Source organism: Podarcis tiliguerta (assembly GCF_965153285.1).
Source record: "Podarcis tiliguerta genome assembly, chromosome: 8".
Lineage (NCBI taxonomy): Eukaryota > Metazoa > Chordata > Lepidosauria > Squamata > Lacertidae > Podarcis > Podarcis tiliguerta.
This window is the reverse complement of record NC_139541.1, coordinates 8,613,435-8,632,235: the sequence shown is the minus strand read 5'-3', so window position 1 is coordinate 8,632,235 and position 18,801 is coordinate 8,613,435. Positions and strand designations below refer to the sequence as shown.

The following is an 18,801-nucleotide window of genomic DNA, read 5'->3' as shown; positions in this document are numbered from 1 at the left end:
TTTAAATTTGTTATGTAAAACTTAATTTAAAAATATATTTAAAAAAAAGAAAAAGGAAGATCAATAGATGGGTAGTGTCAGGGAACTGCCATCAGCCCAGAGGTTGGGAGCCAGTGTGGTGTAGTGGTTGAGAGCGGTGGACTCGTAATCTGGGGAACCGGGTTCGCGTCTCCGCTCCTCCACATGCAGCTGCTGGGTGACCTTGGGCCAGTCACGCTTCTTTGAAGTCTCTCAGCCCCACTCACCTCACAGAGTGTTTGTTGTGGGGGAGGAAGGGAAAGGAGAATGTTAGCTGCTTTGAGACTCCTTAAAGGGAGTGAAAGGCGGGATATCAAATCCAAACTCTTCTTCTTCTTCTTCTTCAGAGGTGAGAGGTGCAAGGGCAGTTGTGTTACAGGGAGCTTCTGAATATCTTGCGAAGCAGTTCTTCCTCTGGCTAGGAGGGAAGCCCCGTCTCCAGTGGGGAAGGGGCGCAGGGATGAGAAGATGCTAGGGAGAGCCTCAACACCGAGCCTGAGCAAAGCGGAGGGGAAGCAAGTCCCCCTTTGCCAGCGCCCACTTTGCGCAGTAGGTTTGGGCGCAGAGAGGGGAGAAGAAGGATGGGGGTCACACGACTGTTATGCTGGGTGTTATGTACTGAGTTGAATAGGATCCCAACTGCAGCAGTCTGATTGGTCCTAGAACAATAGGATCCAAATTGCAGCAGTCTGATTGGTCCTAGAACAATAGGATTCAGAATGCAGCAGTCTGATTGGTCCTAGAACAATGCAGCAGTATGATTGGTTGGCAGGAACCACCCAGTCATGCTCCAGATATAAGTGAATCCACAACCTGATTGGCTTACAGTAGAATTCCAGAATTAGCCAATCATGGGCAGCCCATTGTGTAAATAATGTATATAAAGCAGATACTTTGAGGGGACTTCCTTCATTCCTCCACACCACTATGAGCTGAATAAAGAGCATGAAATTACTTTGCGACTCTGAGTATATTTCACTGGGGAAGGTATAAGGACCGCCAGCTCCCAGATTCTGCCAGCGACTGAGCAGACATGGACTTGCGACGCTCTGCACTGTAAATAGTTTGTACAGATAATAAAGCCTGGGAAAGACAAGTTGGAGTCTTCCCTGTTTGCTCTCGAGCAACCAAACCAGCACCTGACAGGTAGATCAACAGATAGAAGGAAAGAAAGAGAGTGGCCAAAAAAGAGAATGAAAAAGGGGGGGTGACAGAGAGAAAGAAGGGTAGCAAAAACTGTGTGAGAGAGAAAAGCTTCTGGTCTTCCGGTGGCCCCTGACAAATTATCCCTTGGAGGCCTGCCCATATGAAGTTTGGACTTTCCCCCACTTGGCCCAGAGCAGGCTGAGGATGACAAAAAACAAGTTGACCGGACAGAGCATCTTACTTGGGGGGGCCTTTTTAAACTTCCTGAATAAGAAAATGAAGATAACTGGTGATGATCAGGGGGTGGGGTGGGGAATAAACAGAGTTTCTTGAGTCTGGGAGGAAGAATGCCGTCCGGCCTCTCAGAACACTGGAACGCAGCGTTCGTCCAGGAAAACATATTGACTCTGGGTCTGTGCAAACAGAATGTTTTCTTGATGCAGCCCACAAATTTGCTGAAGGGGCTCCTTGCTGCAGGCGGTTGGGACGGTCCCTTAGCAGGGGGCTGTGAAAGGGGCCCAGTTGTGAGATCCTGGGCACACTCGCTCAGAAGTACAGTGGTACCTCGGGTTACATACACTTCAGCTTACAGATGCTTCAGGTTACACACTCCGCTAACCCAGAAATAGTGCTTCAGGTTAAGAACTTTGCTTCAGGATAAGAACAGAAATCGTGCTCCGGCGGTGCGGCAGCAGCAGGAGGCCCCATTAGCTAAAGTGGTGCTTCAGGTTAAGAACAGTTGCAGGTTAAGAACGGACCTCCAGAACGAATTAAGTACTTAACCCGAGGTACCACCGTAGGTCCTGTTGTGATCCACAGGGCTCTCTCCCTAATAAACGTGTTTTAGGGGAGCACACAAACCGCTTGCCTGCATCTAGCTGCTGGCACCGGTACTGTAGCTTACTCTAGGAAGCTGATGGATCAGCACCTCTGCCCAATCTAGCTCAGTACTGCCTGCACTGACTGGCAGGGGTTATATCCTTACCCTGTTTTCTTCTTTAGCGCTCACAAATTACTTGAGAATCCCATTAAGACCATAAGAAGAGCCTGGAATAGCATCGGTGCAGGGAATCCTTTGCAATTTGTTCTTGTGTTTCTTCTTCTTTTTAAGAAGAACTCACGGCCGGTTGACCCAGAGTCACCCCGCCAGGGCACAAGGGGTGGTCTACCAAACATGTGAATGCATCCGCCACAAGACCAGCCAAAACAGAAGGCAGATTCCAAGCTGGGGCAGGGAGGAATTTGCTCTGTTTGTTTTTGTCACAGGGAGGCACTTAAGGAGTTGCTCTGGAAAGGGCCAGCTTCCAGATGTCGTCTGGGGGGGGGAGCTGTCCGAGGGCTGGACCCGTGAGCAGGATTTGAATGATGAGCAACAGGAGGGGTTAAATATTATAGTAGTTTTGTTAAGGTTCTGAGGGAGAAAACTAGAAACACCATGAAAAGGGGCTGGGAAGTCAGGGGAGGGAGTTTTTATTATATGTGAAATTTTGGAAAACTTAATAAAAACAACTTCAGAAAAAAAGGAAATTGCTGCCTCCTTAAAAGGTAAAGTTAAAGGGACCCCTGACCATTAGGTCCAGTCGTGACCGACTCTGGGGTTGGGGTGCTCATCTCGCTTTATTGGCCAAGGGAGCCGGCGTATAGCTTCCAGGTCAAGTGGCATGACTATGCCACTTCTGGTGAACCAGAGCAGCGCACGGAAATGCCATTTACCTTCCCACCGGAACGACACCTATTTATCTACTTGCACTTTGACGTGCTTTCAAACTGCTAGGTTGGCAGGAGCAGGGACCAAGCAACGGGAGCTCACCCCGTCGCGGGGATTCGAACCGCCGACCTTCTGATCGGCAAGCCCAAGGCTCTGTGGTTTAACCCACAGTGCCACCTGCATCCCTACATCTCTAGAAATGGGGCAAGGGGAGAATGCCCCACATTGCTCTTGCCACATGAATCTGCTCTGCGTACAAGTTTGTCAGCCTGGGCACTGGATTTAGGCTACACCCAGGCTCAGCAAGCACTGTGAATTTTGTTTTACAGTATCCCCATCAGTATGTCTCTTGGCATCACAGCCCCTCTTGAAGGACCGGCTTGATCATTTAAATCAGCCTCAGACCACCTGGCACCCTCCTCAGTGATGGAGCAACTGTTTTGCATTTCCCAGGTTCAGTCCCCAACAGGCAGGACTGGGCAAAGGCTCTCTGCTTGAAACCTTGGAGAGAGCTTCTGCCAGTCAGTGTAGGCATGCCTGGGCTAGATGGACCAAGGGTCCTGTTTTTGTTCCTAGATTTCCTGCAGAAGTTGGTCAGCGTTCCATGGCCACAGAGCACTACCATTCTTCACTGGGATGCTTCGGGTGTTACCTTCCACCATTTAATATATTTTGGTGCCGAAATCCAGCATCGCCTGAGCTCTGCGAGTGCAGCTTTCTCCCAGTTGCAGTGCAGAGTGTTTGAGGACTGTGACATTCACAGGGCAACCAAAATGCTTGTTTGCAAAGCTATTGTACTACCAACCTTACTGTATGCTTGCGAAACATGGACCACTTATAAACGCCATCTCCGACTTCTTGAAAGTTTCTGTCAATGGTGTCTCCAAAAAATTGTACACATCACTTGGGAAGACAGGCGAACTAATGCAAAAATCACCAGTGTCGAAGCAATGGTTCTTCAACATCAAGTTTGTTGGACTGGTCATGTTGTGTGGATGCCTGATTATCATCTTCCAAAGCAACTACTCTAGTCCAAACTTAAAAATGGAAAGCGTAAGGCTGGTGGCCAACAAAAGAGTTTAAAGACTCTCAAGGCAAATCTTAAAAATGTAGTATAAACACCGACAATGGGGAAACACTGGCCTGCGAGCGCTCCAGTTGGAGAACAGCCTTTACCAAAGGTGTCATGGGCTTTGAAAATGCCTGAACTTAGGATGAAAAGGAGAAATGTGCCAAGAAGAAGGCACGCTTGGCAAACCCTCACTGTGATCAACTCCCGCCCGAAAACCAGTGTCCCCTCTGTGGAAGGACGTGTGGATCGAGAATTGGCCTCCAAAGTCACTTACGCACTCACTGTTAAGACCGTGTTCATGGAAGACAATCTTACTCTGCTACGAGGGATCGCCAAAGAAGAATAATATATTTTGGTGCTGTTTTATAAACCTCGAGGTTTGTTCACTCCTGAGCAGTGGGCATTGCCATTTTGGCAGCTTGAAACAACATGACTGGACGTGTTGTTGTTGTTTAGTCGTTCAGTCGTGTCCGACTCTTCGTGACCCCATGAACCAGAACACGCCAGGCACTCCTGTCTTCCACTGCCTCCCGCAGTTTGGTCAGACTCATGTTTGTAGCTTCGAGAACACTGTCCCACCATCTCGTCCTCTGTCATCCCCTTCTCCTTGTGCCCTCCATCTTTCCCAACATCAGGGTCTTTTCCAGGGAGTCTTCTCTTCTCATGAGGTGGCCAAAGTATTGGAGCCTCAGCTTCACGATCTGTCCTTCCAGTGAGCACTCAGGGCTGATTTCCTTAAGAATGGGTGCGTTTGATCCCCTTCATGGATCACTGCCTTGCCATGGCGAAGGGGCTTGAAGAACTCAGAGAAGCTATGAACTATGACGAGCAGGGCACCCAAGATGAACAGGTCATAGTGGAGAGTTTTGACCAAACGTGATCCACCTGGAGCAGGAACTGGCAAGCCACTCTAGTATCCCTGCCAAGAAAACTCCATGGACAAAGACAACTGACTGGACGTACCTCTGAGTAAAAGCGCAGAGATTAAGCGCGCATGAATCTGTTAACTATGAGTTTCCACATACGGTTGCTGGAATCAAAGGGTGAGGCTCCACATGTTTTAAAGAAAGGGGTTTTTATTTTTATCTTTTTTAAAAGAATCACAGGGTAGCAGATCTTCTGTCTTTCTTATCTCCACCCCAAGTAAAGAAGGACCACAGCCTTTGTGATGCCCATCAAAAAGAAGAGAATGGGAGTAGGGGCAGGGCTGAAGAGGAGGTCTCCTTACCTTGGACAGAGCCACAAACGGGAACCGGTCCATTTCCAGCACTGTCTCTTCCCCATTGTTGTTGCTCAGCTGCCCCTTCAGGATGCGAGCCGCTGTCACCGTGGGGACTCCCATGCCTACAGTCAAAAGAACCACACGTGAGAAAGGTTGGGAAAGGCCTTCACATCCAGCTGGCATGTAAAGTTGAACCTTTCACTTGGTGAAACTGCACTTGAACCAAAAACACAGCTGACCTTGGGAATTTGCACTTTTCTGAATTGCAGAAATGTGTGCAGAAATTAATACACCGGAATGTTAAGCGTGCATATAAACACATATAATAGGTGAAAAGCAACATATCGAAAGGGCGTTACATTAGTGGAAACTGTTAGGCTATATAGTTACATCGTGCAGGACAGTGTATTCAGAAGGGACTCATTCAAGTGTCCTACATGCCAGGAAACGAAATCCCTGCAGATCTGTTGCCTAAGTTTGTTAACAGAGAACAACTTAAGATTTAGGTACAGAGGTTGCAATTGGGTTGAACCACAGGTACTAGAGGTTACATGGAAGGGGGGAGGATGTTAGGATATAGTTCCGTTCCACCTTAAAAGGGTACAGGCATGACGTTTGTGTATCACATGCCTGTTTACTCCCAGCACAGTCTGCTGGGAACTTCCGTTGTATTTTGCTTTTGCTATACTGCTGTTTTGCTGGACACGAAGGGAAGCAGACATGTTTTTCCTTTGTTCCTGAGCTATGCTGAATAAAATGCTGTACGTTATGCTTGCACATCTCTGTTTGCCTCTTCCATTGTGGAGATTTACACACTCTGCTGTGCACGGGTCTCTAAACGTATCTGAGGCTCATGTCGCTGGCTGACTGATGCTGTTCCACGGGAGACCGGTGATTGTCCGGAGCCAGTTAGGGCCTGCCTGATGCCCCCGTCTCCCTGGCAGTATCCCAACAGAAACTGCTTTGCAAAAAAAGTGCGAATCAGCAGTGGCGTAGCATGGGTTGTCAGCACCCGGGGCAAGGCAAGTAATTTGCGCCCCCTAACCCGGGGCAAGGCAAGTAATTTGCGCCCCCCCCCCCGCTGCACTGTCCCTCCCCCAGATAGTCCCTCGCTCTCTCTCCACACCGCACCGCACGCCTGGCACCCTCCCCTCCACAGTGGGCGGCGACCCGGCGGCTCGGTTCGGATTCGCACAGCCAGCACTGCAGTGAGAGAGAGTGAGTGAGCCAGGTAGGGGCAGAGAGCTGCGAGTGCAAGCGTGTCCCCGTCCCCCCCCAGATGTTGCACCCGGTGCGGCCGGCCCCCCCTGCACCCCCCCACGCTACGCCACTGCATATCAGGGAGGAAGGGAGACTGTAGATGTAAAACTGATGTGGAAATGTGGAGGGCTGAACCAGGCAGAATGGAAAAATGAGAAATTCAGGAAAACCAGGCTGGATGGATTCAACCCTGTGCCAACTGTGACCCGTGGGGAAAGTCCCTGTTCCACCCAGTGCCAGCTAATGACAGGCAATCTGGCCCCAAATAGGGACAGGGAGAGCAAAAAAGCTGACTCAAGCTTTCCATTCTCATGATTCATGTAAGAATAAAAGGGAAGAACTCGGGATCAGGGCGAAGAGGCACAACCCAGCTCACACTTTCCTGAACAGAATGTGAACCGAAGGAGATTTATCCTTCCACATTTGAACTTTTCAGAATTTTGCATTGCACTTCTCTAAGCAAACACTGTGTGCACCAAAACCCAAAGAAGCCTATTTGAGGGGAAAGCTTGCATAAAGGTGAACACATTTGTGAAAGTAACCTTGGGGGAAAAATGGATGATATTTGATTATAGCAATAATTATTATTATTATTATTATTATTATTTTATTATTGATATGCTGCCCATCTGACTGGGTTGCCAACAAAATATTTCAAACATCCACTATTAAAAACTTTGCTGAAGCCTTCAAATGTCTTCTAAAAGTCAATTTGTTGTTTATCAGTTTGGTATCTAGGGCAGGAGCCACCACCCAGAAGGCCCTCTGCCTGGTTCCCTGTAGCTTCACTTCTTGCAGTGAGGGAAACACCAGAAGGCCCTCGGAGCTGGACCTCGGTGTATGGGCTGAATGATGGGGCTAGAGATGCTACTTCACGGACACAGACCCCAGCAACAAGTATGTGGAGGGGTGTATTCCCTTCTATAAAGAAAGTATATCTGGGTCTAACAGGGAGCAGCAGTCTGAGGAGACTTCAAGTCCTGCCCTCCTCCTTTGTGTCTGAAGCCCTCTATTGCCCCCTTTCCCATCCCACAGACTTCCACCGCTCCATGCCCCAGATCTCACCGTCCCCGAGGAAGAGGATGACATTCTTGGCCACATTCGTGTTGAGCTCCTGCAAGCTCAGAGCCCTCCGCAACGTCTCCTGGGCTTGCTCTCGCCAGAACCGGGGGTTCTTCTCCTTCTCTGAAATTGGGAGGAAAGAAGACGAGGGTGACAGGAGGCCGTAGGGCACCCTGTTGCCTCCAGGGCTTGCGTAAAGATTGCAGGCGGAGTCCACATTCGTCCTCAGGAGCTCTGCACCACAGATCAAGAGGGGCTGTGTGCACACCGCACATTTAAAGCACACAACCTAGTTCCCCGTAGAATCCTGGGAACTGTAGTTTTTTAAAGCGACTGGGTGCCGTAGCCCTGTAGTGAGTAAACTACAGCTCCCGGAATTCTTTGCGGCGGGAAAAGTCATGCGCTTTGAATGTGCGGCGTGTGTAGCCTGGCATGCTCGCAAGAATTGCTCACAACTGTTTTCACAACAGCGCCTGCTGTCTGTCTGCTTTGCACATGGTCTTGATTGCAGGAACCGGCTGGTTGCTGGGCTGCTGTGCCAGGAAGATGGGCCTCTCCAATTCTTTCCAGGTGCATTTTAACCCCCTGGGTGGTCCAAATAATTTCCCCTCCCCCCCCCACAATTTGTGAGAGAAGGACTAATCCCCTAGCTTAAGGGATTGTCCGGATGAAGGCGGAGAGCTAACCACTCATAACGAAATTACTATGCGCCAATAACAGACATGCCTATGTGTGGCCTAGTATTAAAAACAATATTCTTATAACAGCAGCACTCAGTCGCCGGCACTTTTAAAAAGTCCTCTTCCAAAGCTCTGCCTGGTGTTGACATCTTTCCTCGTCACCTGAGTGTTTACAAATGGCTCCTTGACTTCCCTCGCTGCTCAGCCAAAGAGCTGGGTGGGGGAACAGCTGCCAGGCCGGAAGTGAGCAAACATTTATCGTAGAATTCAGTGGCGTAGCGTGGGTTGTCAGCACCCGGGGCAAGGCAAGTAATTTGTGCCCCCTAACCCGTGGATTTTAGTAGGGGCAGAGAGCTGCGAGTGCGAGCGTGCCCCCCCCAGATGTTGCGCCCGGTGTGGCCGGCCCCCCCTGCACCCCCACGCTACGCCACTGGTAGAATTGTAGTGTTGGAAGGGACCTCAAGGATCATCTAGTCCAACCCCCTGCAATGCAGGAATATGCAGCTGTCCCATGCAGGGATTGAACCTGCGACCTTCTGAAGTTCCTTAGGAAGACCCCCAAAGTGCTCAGAGCGGTGCAGTTCTTGCACACGGGGGATGGGCCAATTGGCTTCGCTCCAAACTCACTTACCTGGAACCAAAGAGGAGAGGGACACTTCGATCAGGAAGGCAAAAAGCAGCACTCTCATAGTGACGTCGTCCACGGTGGCAGGAGGCAGGGGCACGTTGAAGACCAGCAGGCAGCGTCCGTGGGCTATGCACCAGAGGAAGTTTGGGTCACTGCGTAAATGGGGGGGGGGGGGTAGAGAAGAAGAGCAAGTATGAAAACTCAACCAAGAGTGGGGTTTTCCAACTGTGACAACACAGAATTGTGACGCAGGAAACCAGGGGCAGTAAAGGCAAGCGATGGACTAATTCAGAGATGGGGAACCACTGGCCCTCCAGATATTGCTAAACTTCCAGCTCCCATCAATCGCACTCAGCATGGCCAGTGGTCAGGGAGGATGGGAGCTGTAGTACAGCAACACCTGGAGGACCACACAGGTTCCTTATCCATCCATTAAAAGGAGGCACAGTTTCATTGGCAGTAGCTAGGAGTGCAGTAAAGGTAAGTGATGGTCTAGTTCATCCTTGAACTAGACCATCACTTGCCTTTACTGTCCCTTAACAACCTTCATAGCAACTCTGCCTCCTTTTAATGTGTCACCAATACAGAACAACAAACCCGTGTTGCAAACTTAGCACAACAAACAATACAAACAACACAAAGACCAGTTTACTAGATAGCACTGCAATTCTTATTGCATAATATACATGATTTAGTACAACAAAAATCAAAATGTGTACACTTGTGAATTCTCTATTTGAAAGCAAATGAACCAACGTCTGTCAATCTTTGAAAGTCCGTAGAAGTATAATAAGTCTATGGTTGAAACAAAGTAAGAGATGCTATCCTGTGGGCCAAGCGGTAAAACTTTTTAAGGCGTTCATTGTGCTGAAGTAGTAAGTTGTAATGTGTGAAGTTTATATAATGTACACAGGTCATTGTTTTATATTTGAATTCTTTTGTAGTTGTGCTGAAGAAGATTCCAGCGAAACAATCAGATTATCCGGGATCACTGTCCTACGTTGTTCTTCACTTACTACTTCGGCACCATGAATAAGAATTGCAGCGCTATCTAGTAGACTGGTGTTCGTGTTGCTTGTATTGTTTGTTGTCCTTTTAATGCATGGCTGGGTGACCTACGGCTTGTTTTCTGCTGCTCCAGAGAAGCGGACACGGAGCAATGGATCCAAACGACAAGAAAGAAGATTCCACCTAAACATTAGGAAGAACTTCCTGACAGTAAGAGCTGTTCGACAGTGGAATTTGCTGCCAAGGAGTGTGGTGGAGTCTCCTTCTTTGGAGGTCTTTAAGCAGAGGCTTGACAACCATATGTCAGGAGTGCTCTGATGGTGTTTCCTGCTTGGCAGGGGGTTGGACTCGATGGCCCTTGTGGTCTCTTCCAATTCTATGATTCTATGATTCTCCGCCCGTTGCCTCCGTCGCACGTGGGCTGGATGGCGAGCCTGGCTTTTCATCGGGCTACTGTGCAAACAGGGCTTGGACAGGCAGCCCGCTGCAACCTGCCCAATCCACAACTTCATCGCCACAACTGACTCCAAACGCCGCTGCAGCCTATAACAGCAGCAGCAAGCTTTAAGGATAAGCCTCTGGGCTGTAGCTAATTCTCTGGGATTATTCCCGCTGAGCGCAAGCGATACCGGCAAATGTTCTTAAGAGAGACGCACAGAGCCTTGGCAGGGGCCCAGCCAGCCAGCAGCTCAGCCAAAAGCCACCAGGTAGATGCCGGTCATAGGGGGTAGGAGAGAAGGAAAGGACCAGGCAGAGGGGTTTCCCAAGAAAGCCTAGCATGCTCAACTGGCAGCAGCAACCGCAGCACCCTGGCCTTGCCCTGGGACCCCATTGCACAGATAGTGCACACGGAGCATGAAGGAGCCTCGGCTGCCAGGGCTGGCCCAAGACATTTGGGCACCTGAGGCGCAAAGATCTCCATCAGGAACAAGGTGGGAGGAGACCAGTGGTGCCCAGAGGCCGCTGTAGAAGTGGCATGGGTGGGTGTGCTGAGGAGGCGCTAGATCTGGCCTCCAGGGAGCCCACCACAGTTGCTGCTGTCCTGTCACTGCAGCAGCGGGTGATACATTCCTTGTCGGCCGGGTCTGCTGCCCCTGGGGATCTCGCCATCTGAAGCAGGTCCCCTCTGTCCATCTGTGGACAGATGTTTCTGAGGCTTGTGTCGCTAATTGACTGTATCTACAGGAGATTGATGGATCGTCCGGAATCGACGTGGAGGCATGATGGTCTCCCTGGCAGCAACCTCATGGGTGGGCCAACCCTGCCGGCTGCCTCTGCTGTGGATGTGGGCCAAGAACAGGGGCTTAAGAACAGTAAATAGCTTGCTGGATCAGGCCCATGGTCCATCTAGCAGACTCTCCAAGTGTCCAGGGTCAATCCTGGATTGACATAAGCCATCCGGAATGTCCTGCCTTTCCTAAAGGTAAAGGTACCCCTGACCGTTAGCTCCAGTCACAGACGACTCTGGGGTTGCGCGCTCATCTCACTCTATAGGTCGAGGGAGCCGGCGTTTGTCCGCAGACGGCTTCTGGGTCATGTGGCCAGCATGACTAAGCCGCTTCTGGCGAACCAGAGCAGCGCACGGAAACGCCGTTTCCTTAGGACGTCCCTATTTTCACCGGAGAAATGTTGGAAGGTATGATCTCGGTCCAGAATCCTATTCCCACAGGGGTGCACTGAGTGTCTCTGGGAAACTGGCTAGCAGGACCTGGGCACAAGAGGGCTCTTCCTTCCTGTGGTTTCTGGCAACCGGCTGCTATGATAGTTGCAGTTTGAGGCAGCAAGGCTCCTGAATCCCGGTTGCTGGAAGCCACAGGAGGGCAGAGTCTGCTCCTTTGCTCAGGTTCCTGCTTGCAGAAGAGGCATCAGGTTAGCCAAAGAGAGGACAAGATGCTGAGGTGGACATTTGGCCTGATCTACCCACAGCCTAAGGGACGCGGGTGGCGCTGTGGGTTAAAGCCTCAGTGCCTAGGGCTTGCCGATCGAAAGGTCGGCGGTTCGAATCCCCGTGGCGGGGTGCGCTCCCGCTGTTCGGTCCCAGCTCCTGCCAACCTAGCAGTTCGAAAGCACTCCCGGGTGCAAGTAGATAAATAGGGACCGCTTAATAGCGGGAAGGTAAACGGCGTTTCCGTGTGCGGCTCTGGCTCGCTGGCCACGTGACCCGGAAGTGTCTTCGGACAGCGCTGGCCCCCGGCCTCTTTGAGTGAGATGGGCGCACAACCCTAGAGGCTGTCAAGACTGGCCCATACGGGCAGGGGTACCTTTACCTTTACCTTTACCCACAGCCTGGCTCTTCTGAAATTCTTAAACATATCTACAGCACTGGAAAGCTCAGCTGGTTAGAGCCAAGGTGGCAGGTTCAATCCCTGCTTGGGACAGCGGCATATTCCTACCTTGCAGGGGGTTGGACTAGATGGTCCTCAGGGTCCCTGCCAACTCTACACTTCTGTGATCTACTGCAGGGGTAGGCAACCTAAGGCCCGAGGGCCAGATGCGGCCCAATCGCCTTCTCAATCCAGCCCGCGGACCGTCCAGGAATCAGCGTGTTGTTACATGAGTAGAATGTGTGCTTTTATTTAAAATGCATCTCTGGGTTATTTGTGGGGCATAGGAATTCATTCATTTCCCCCTGCCCCCCAAAAAATATAGTCCAGCCCACCACATGGTCTGAGGGACGGTGGACCAGCCCAAGGCTGAAAAAGGTTGCTGACCCCTGATCTGCTATGGGGAACAGATGGAGCCTCCCTATTCAGAGGAAGTCTACCTGCAAATCCCAGTTATTGGGACTCCCAAGTGGGAGGAGTTCTGCTTGTGGGCTTCCCTTGGGGACATCTGGTTGGCCCAGGTTTGGATGGACTCAATGGGCCCCTCTTGGCTCTTCTCATTTTTTAAAAAATGCATCCTTCTTTCCCTTGCAAAGAACACAAACGACGAAATCTCACCAGCATCAAATGCAGAGGCTCTTTAAGGAAGAAGGTAAAAAAAGGTAAAGGACTCCTGTCAAAGGCGACTATGGGGTCGCTTTCATGCCGAGGGAGGGATTTGTCCACAGACAGTTTTCTGGATCATGTGGCCAGCAGGACTAAACTGCTTATGGCACAACGAAACACTGTGACAGAAACCAGAGCACATGGAAATGCCATTTACTTTCCCGCTGCAGCTGTACCTATTTATCTACTTGCACTGGTGTGCTTTCAAACTGCTAGGTTGGCAGGAGCTGGGACTGAGCAACAGGAGCTCACCCCATCGCGAGGATTCAAACCGCTGACCTTCAGGCTGAGGGAGCCGGCATTTGTCCACAGACAGCTTTCCGGGTCATGTGGCTACCAGGACTAAACCACTTCTGGCACAACGGGACACCGCGATGAAAGGCAGAGCACACGGAAATGCTGTTTACCTTCCTGACACAGCAGTACCTATTTATCTACTTGCACTGGTGTGCTTTCGAACTGCTAGGTTGGCTGACCTTCTGATCGGCAAGCCCAAGAGGCTCAGTGGTTTAGACCACAGCGCCACCTGCGTCCCTGCCTTTACGGAAGAAACTTCAGCCGACTGAGGAATGCAAAAGAGCAACAGCGGTGGCTCCTCCGAAGATTGAGGAGACCCGAAGTAAGGCACAGGTTGAAGGTTCAGTGCCAAGAACTTGTTTGAGAAGGCTCAAGGCCCAGCATTGTTCTTGCGACAGGAAAACGCTCAACTGTCTTGTGTTGAAACAATTTAAGAGAAAAACAGACTAATGACTTCTGGCACAGGCGATACGGTTTTTGAAAGAAAGGAAGAAAGTCTCAGGAGCCACAGAGCATGAAAATACAGAACCTGTATTTGGACCAACTAAAATGCAGGGTGCAACCTTTCACGTCTCAAAAACATCTTAACCTTTTTGAAACTGTACATCCCGTTGTTTTTAAATGGCCTGCTCTAACATACGTTGCTTTGCTGACCTGAGAGGACAGGTCAAACTTCCAGTTCCAGGAACCACTTTTATAAAAGACTTGAGCCCCAGGATTGTCCTTTGGACTTAGAGGAACCATTGTTCTTGCCTGGACCTAAGGGAATAATTCATGCATACTTTTTAAAAAATAACTCGTGCATTTTAACTTCCACTTTTGCAGAACTTAAAGCTGACCTGCTATGAGTGGGATGGAGCACGATGAAAGCCAAACCCAAGAAAAAATAGTGTCTTAAAGTTTTTTTGGTGCAGAAGGTGGAAGGGAGCAGGACAGAGGGGGTGATTGATGTTTTAATGTGCCTCATGTTAACTAAGCAGTCCATGCCTGTTACCTTCTTCCAAAGCAACAACTCTATTCTGAACTTTAAAATGGAAAGCGTAAGGCTGGTGGTCAACAAAAGAGGTTTAAAGACTGTCTCAAGGCAAATATTAAAAAATGTAGTATAAACACCGACAACTGGGAAACACTGGCCTGTGAGTACTCCAGTTGGAGAACAGCCTTTACCAATGGTGTTATGGGTTTTGAAGACACTCGAACTCAGAACCCAAGGGAGAAACATGCTAAGAGGAAGGCACGCTTGGCAAACCCTCACCGTGATCAACTCCCGCCCGGAAACCAATGTCCCCACTGTGGAAGGACGTGGGGATCCAGAATTGGCCTCCACAGTCACTTACAGACTTGTTGTTAAAACCGTGTTTATGGAAGACAATCTAACTCAGCTACGAGGGATCGCCAAAGAAGAAGACAACTTTACATAAGAACATGAGGAGAGCCTTCAGCTGGGTCAAGCCAGTGGCCCCCTTAGTCCAGCATCCTGTTCACACATTAGCCCCAAAGTCTAACCCAAAGTACAAGGAGGATTTGAGAACCAAAACCCTCTCTTCTTCTGCATCTTCCATTCAGAAGCATAGCTGCCTCCAGCTGTGGCAGCAGGGCATAGCAGTTATAGCTAGCAGTCATTTTGTCCCTCCATCAATTTGTCCAATCCTCTTTTAGGACTCAGCTGCAAATACAAGTGCGTTTTAAGTGCATTGTACAAATGTGACAGGGACGCGGGTGGCGCTGTGGGTTAAACCACAGAGCCTAGGACTTGCCGATCAGAAGGTCGGCAGTTCGAATCCCCGCGACAGGGTGAGCTCCCGTTGCTCGGTCCCAGCTCCTGCCAACCTAGCAGTTCAAAGGCACACCAGTGCAAGTAGATAAATAGGTACCGCTCCGGCGGAAAGGTAAACGGCGTTTCCGTGCGCTGCTCTGGTTTGCCAGAAGCTGCTTAGTCATGTTGGCCACATGACCTGGAAGCTGTACTCCGGCTCCCTCGGCCAGTAAAGCGAGATGAGCGCCAGAACCCCAGAGTCGGTCACGACTGGACCTAATGGTCAGGGGTCTCTTTACCTTTACCTTTTTACAAATGTGACACTAGATGGCGCTGATGAGCCAATGGCAAATCCCACATATATTTTACAACTTTTTTTTTTTAGACATTTTGACAGCGGTTTTTGGGGGGGGGGTTACATCTGTGTATATTCAGCCTTAGAGCTCTGTGGCTTTCTGCAGCGATACTGGGTACTGCAAAGTCCTGCAAAGTTTTGTTAGTGCTCACAGAGCATTAGCAGATCCAGGGTGCCCTCACCCCAGGGTACAACACCCTGTTTACCACAGTGCCCATAGCCCACCCTTTTATTTCCTTCTGTTGCATCCTGTCTAACTTCTTTAGAGAAGCAGCTGCCTGAGCAGGGGGCAGGGATATTTGGGCTTTCGCCTCACACTTTAGAGTGGGGGGGGGGGAGGCAACAAGGAACTAGCAATTGTGAATCAAGTTCCTTTGTGGCTTTTCCTCAAAATCTCTTGCCAGAAACGCTTCTGGCAAGAAACATTTGTGTTGGGGGTGGGCAGCAAACTCTCCTTTGTTTGTGATTATATTTTACCTCTGGCCTCTTCTCCTGGTCTGTCTGGATTCTAGGAAGCTGTCTTGTACTGAACCAGACCATTGGTCTCTCTAGCTCAACATTGTTTACACTGGCTGGCAGCATCCCTGCGGAGTTTCAGGTAGGGAGGGTCACCCAAACAGACCAGGGACCTTCAGCATGCAAGGCAGGGCCTCTGTCATTGAGCGGCGGCCCATTATTCCTGGCTTCACAGGCATTTTAAAATTGCTTTAATGGGCTGCCTCAGTAATAGCTGTAAAATGGGCAGAAGGGCCCCGTCCTCTCAATACAGCTCCTTCTCCCTTGCCTTGGAGATTCCGAAGGCTGCTTTTTGTTCTCTCCTTTTGGCTGGAAAAGTTAACTCCCAACTTTTCTTCCTCCCAGCAGCTCAGAGCTTGGCAGTGCCTGGGCTAAGATTATCTTCTTCACAATGAGCCTGTGGAGCGAGTCAGGCGGTATCACGGCGACTGAGGCAAAGTTATTCCTGAGTGAGCAGGGGTCTGAAGCCAAGTCCCTCTTACATTCTTGCTATCGCTTTGCACTGGTTCTCAGGTTCCTTGGCATCCCCACAACAGATCTCCCCCCCCCCCCAAAAAAAAAACCTCAATAACAATTACGCCCTACCCCAGCCTTCCCCAAACTGGTGTCGTTCAGAAGTTTTGGATTACAACTCCTAGGACACCACAGCTGTATGAATCGTAGCTCTCTCTCCTTATTTTTTTAGTGGAACAGCTCCTGCACCTCGGAACTCCCTGCCCATGGATCTTCACCATATTATTTTTGCTAAAAAAAATTCTGCCTCGGCAGATGCGTAGGGGTTGATGTCTTTTAATCGATCCTTTCCTCAGCAAATAATTTATGTGCTTAGCTTTTTTTTTCAAGTGCCTTTAACTTTGATTCTTATTGACAGGTTCAAGGTATGTTTTATATTCTTTGCAACGCAGCAGTTCTCAAGCTGTGGGTCCCCAGATGTTGTGGGACTACAACTCCCATCATCCCTGAGCTCTGGCCTTGCTAGCTAGGGGTGATGGGAGTTGTAGTTCAACAACATCTGGGGACCCACAGCTTGAGAAAGGCTGGCTTAGAGCAGGCTTCCTCAAACTCGCCCCTCCAGATGTTTTGAGACTACAGTTCCCATCATCCCTGACCACTGGTCCTGCTAGCTAGGGATCATGGGAGTTGTAGGCCAAAAACATCTGGAGGGCCGAGTTTGAGGAAGCCTGGCTTAGAGGAAATGGGTTTGTTACGCAATGAGTAGACCCATTGAAGTTAATGGGCATGGCTATCTTGGGCCTGTTAATTTCGATGAGCCTACTCTGAGTAGGACTCAGTTGCGCACAGCCCGTTGCTTACAATTAAGCAGCATGCACATTTTGTTTGAAGAAACGCAAAATTCCATTGAGGCTGATGGGAGTTGTAGTCCCAAAAAAATCCTGGAAGGCATCAGGTCAGGGAAAGGCCAGTCATAAGATCCTAAGAAGAGCCTGGCTGCTGGATCCAGCCTCGTGTTCTCACCCTGACCAACCAGATGCCCCAGTGGGGAGCCCACAAGCAAGGACCTAGCCATGAGAGGAACCCTTCCCTCCAGCAGCTTTCAGCAACTGGCAGTCGGATGCATCGCTGACTCTGACTGCAGAGACTTCAGAGCTTCTTCTTCTTCTTCTTCTTCTTCTTCTTCTTCTTCTTCTTCTTCTTCTTCTTCTGCGATCCCTCCTAGCCAAGTAAGATCATCTTCCATAAACAAGGTCTTAACCAGGCTTCCTTAACCTGGCCCCTCTAGATGTTTTGAGACTACAGTTCCCATCATCCCTGACCACTGGTCCTGCTAGCTAGGGATCATGGGAGTTGTAGGCCAAAAACATCTGGAGGGCCGAGGTTGAGGAAGCCTGGTCTAACAGGTCTTAGTCCAGTTCTCTAACCACTATACCACACTGGCTCTCCTATGAGTTCGAGTGTCTTCAAAGCCATAACACCTTTGGTAAAGGCTGTTCTCCAGTTGGAGCGCTCGCAGGCCAGTGTTCCCCAGTTGTCGGTGTTTATCCTACATTTTAAAGATTTTCCCTGAGAGAGTCTTTAAACCTCTTTTGCTGACCACCAGCACCACACTGCAGAGCCCAGCCATTGGGGCTAGTAGCCTCTTCCTCCCAGCCACCCTTTAAAGTCACCCGAGTCTACGCTGACCATCAGCCAGAGCTCATCAGACCAGAGACCCACATTTCAACTGGAAATGTGAAGGCATGCAAAGCAGAGGCCTTGCTCTCACCACACCCAGCACCTGCTGCCAACCACCACAAAACTTTGGCACTCCCTTGAGAAGTTTGCAACAAAGACGTCGGCTGGGGGGGGGGGGAGGTGATCCTGGAGAGGAGGATTAAGCAAAGGTTACCAGACGTCCTCATTTCCTGGGGACAGTCCCCGGATTTACAAATCAGTCCCCATACAAAATCAACTGAAGTTGAAAAGTGTCCCCAGATTCATTGGGGGGAAATCTGGTAACCTTAGATTAAGCAGAACTTCCCCATTCCACAAATGGCTGCTTCTGCCCTTGAATGAGACATCTGAAGGGAGCCCTGTTTAGGAAAGCTTTTAATGTTTGATGCATTAAAGGTAAAGGGACCCCTGACCATTAGGTCCAGTCGTGGCCGACTCTGGGGTTGCGGCGCTCATCTCGCTTTATTGGCCGAGGGAGCCGGCGTACAGCTTCCGGGTCATGTGGCCAGCATGACTAAGCCGCTTCTGGTGAACCAGAGCAGCGCACGGAAACACCATTTACCTTCCCGCCAGAGTGGTACCTATTTATCTACTTGCACTTTGACATGCTTTCGAACTGCTAGGTTGGCAGGAGCTGGGACCGAGCAACGGGAGCTCACCCCGTCGCGGGGATTTGAACTGCCGACCTTCTGATCAGCAAGTCCTAGCAGCCCTGTTTAGGGAAGCTTTAAATATTTGATGCATTACTGTATTTTAATATTTTGTTGGAAGCCACCCAGTGGCTGGGGAAGCCCAGCCAGATGGGCGGGGTAATAATAATAATAATAATAATAATAATATGCAGAAGCCCATGGAAGCCATGGCCTTCCTCTCTTGCCCAAGGTTTCCCCTCGTGATGCACACTCTTCCCC

General features: G+C 50.0%; 1 protein-coding gene across 1 annotated transcript in view; it reads right to left on the bottom strand.

The window, feature by feature from the left end:
* Positions 1-18,801, bottom strand: part of ALPL (alkaline phosphatase, biomineralization associated) — a 61,997-nt gene that overhangs the window by 34,552 nt on the left and 8,644 nt on the right. Inside the window, exons 2-4 of the mRNA XM_083454045.1 lie at positions 8,800-8,948; positions 7,492-7,611; positions 5,173-5,288 (exon numbers count right to left, since the gene is read on the bottom strand). Coding sequence (XP_083310171.1) covers positions 5,173-5,288; positions 7,492-7,611; positions 8,800-8,857 — 294 coding nt within the window. The 5' untranslated portion in view covers positions 8,858-8,948. The remainder of the gene's footprint in view (positions 1-5,172; positions 5,289-7,491; positions 7,612-8,799; positions 8,949-18,801) is intronic.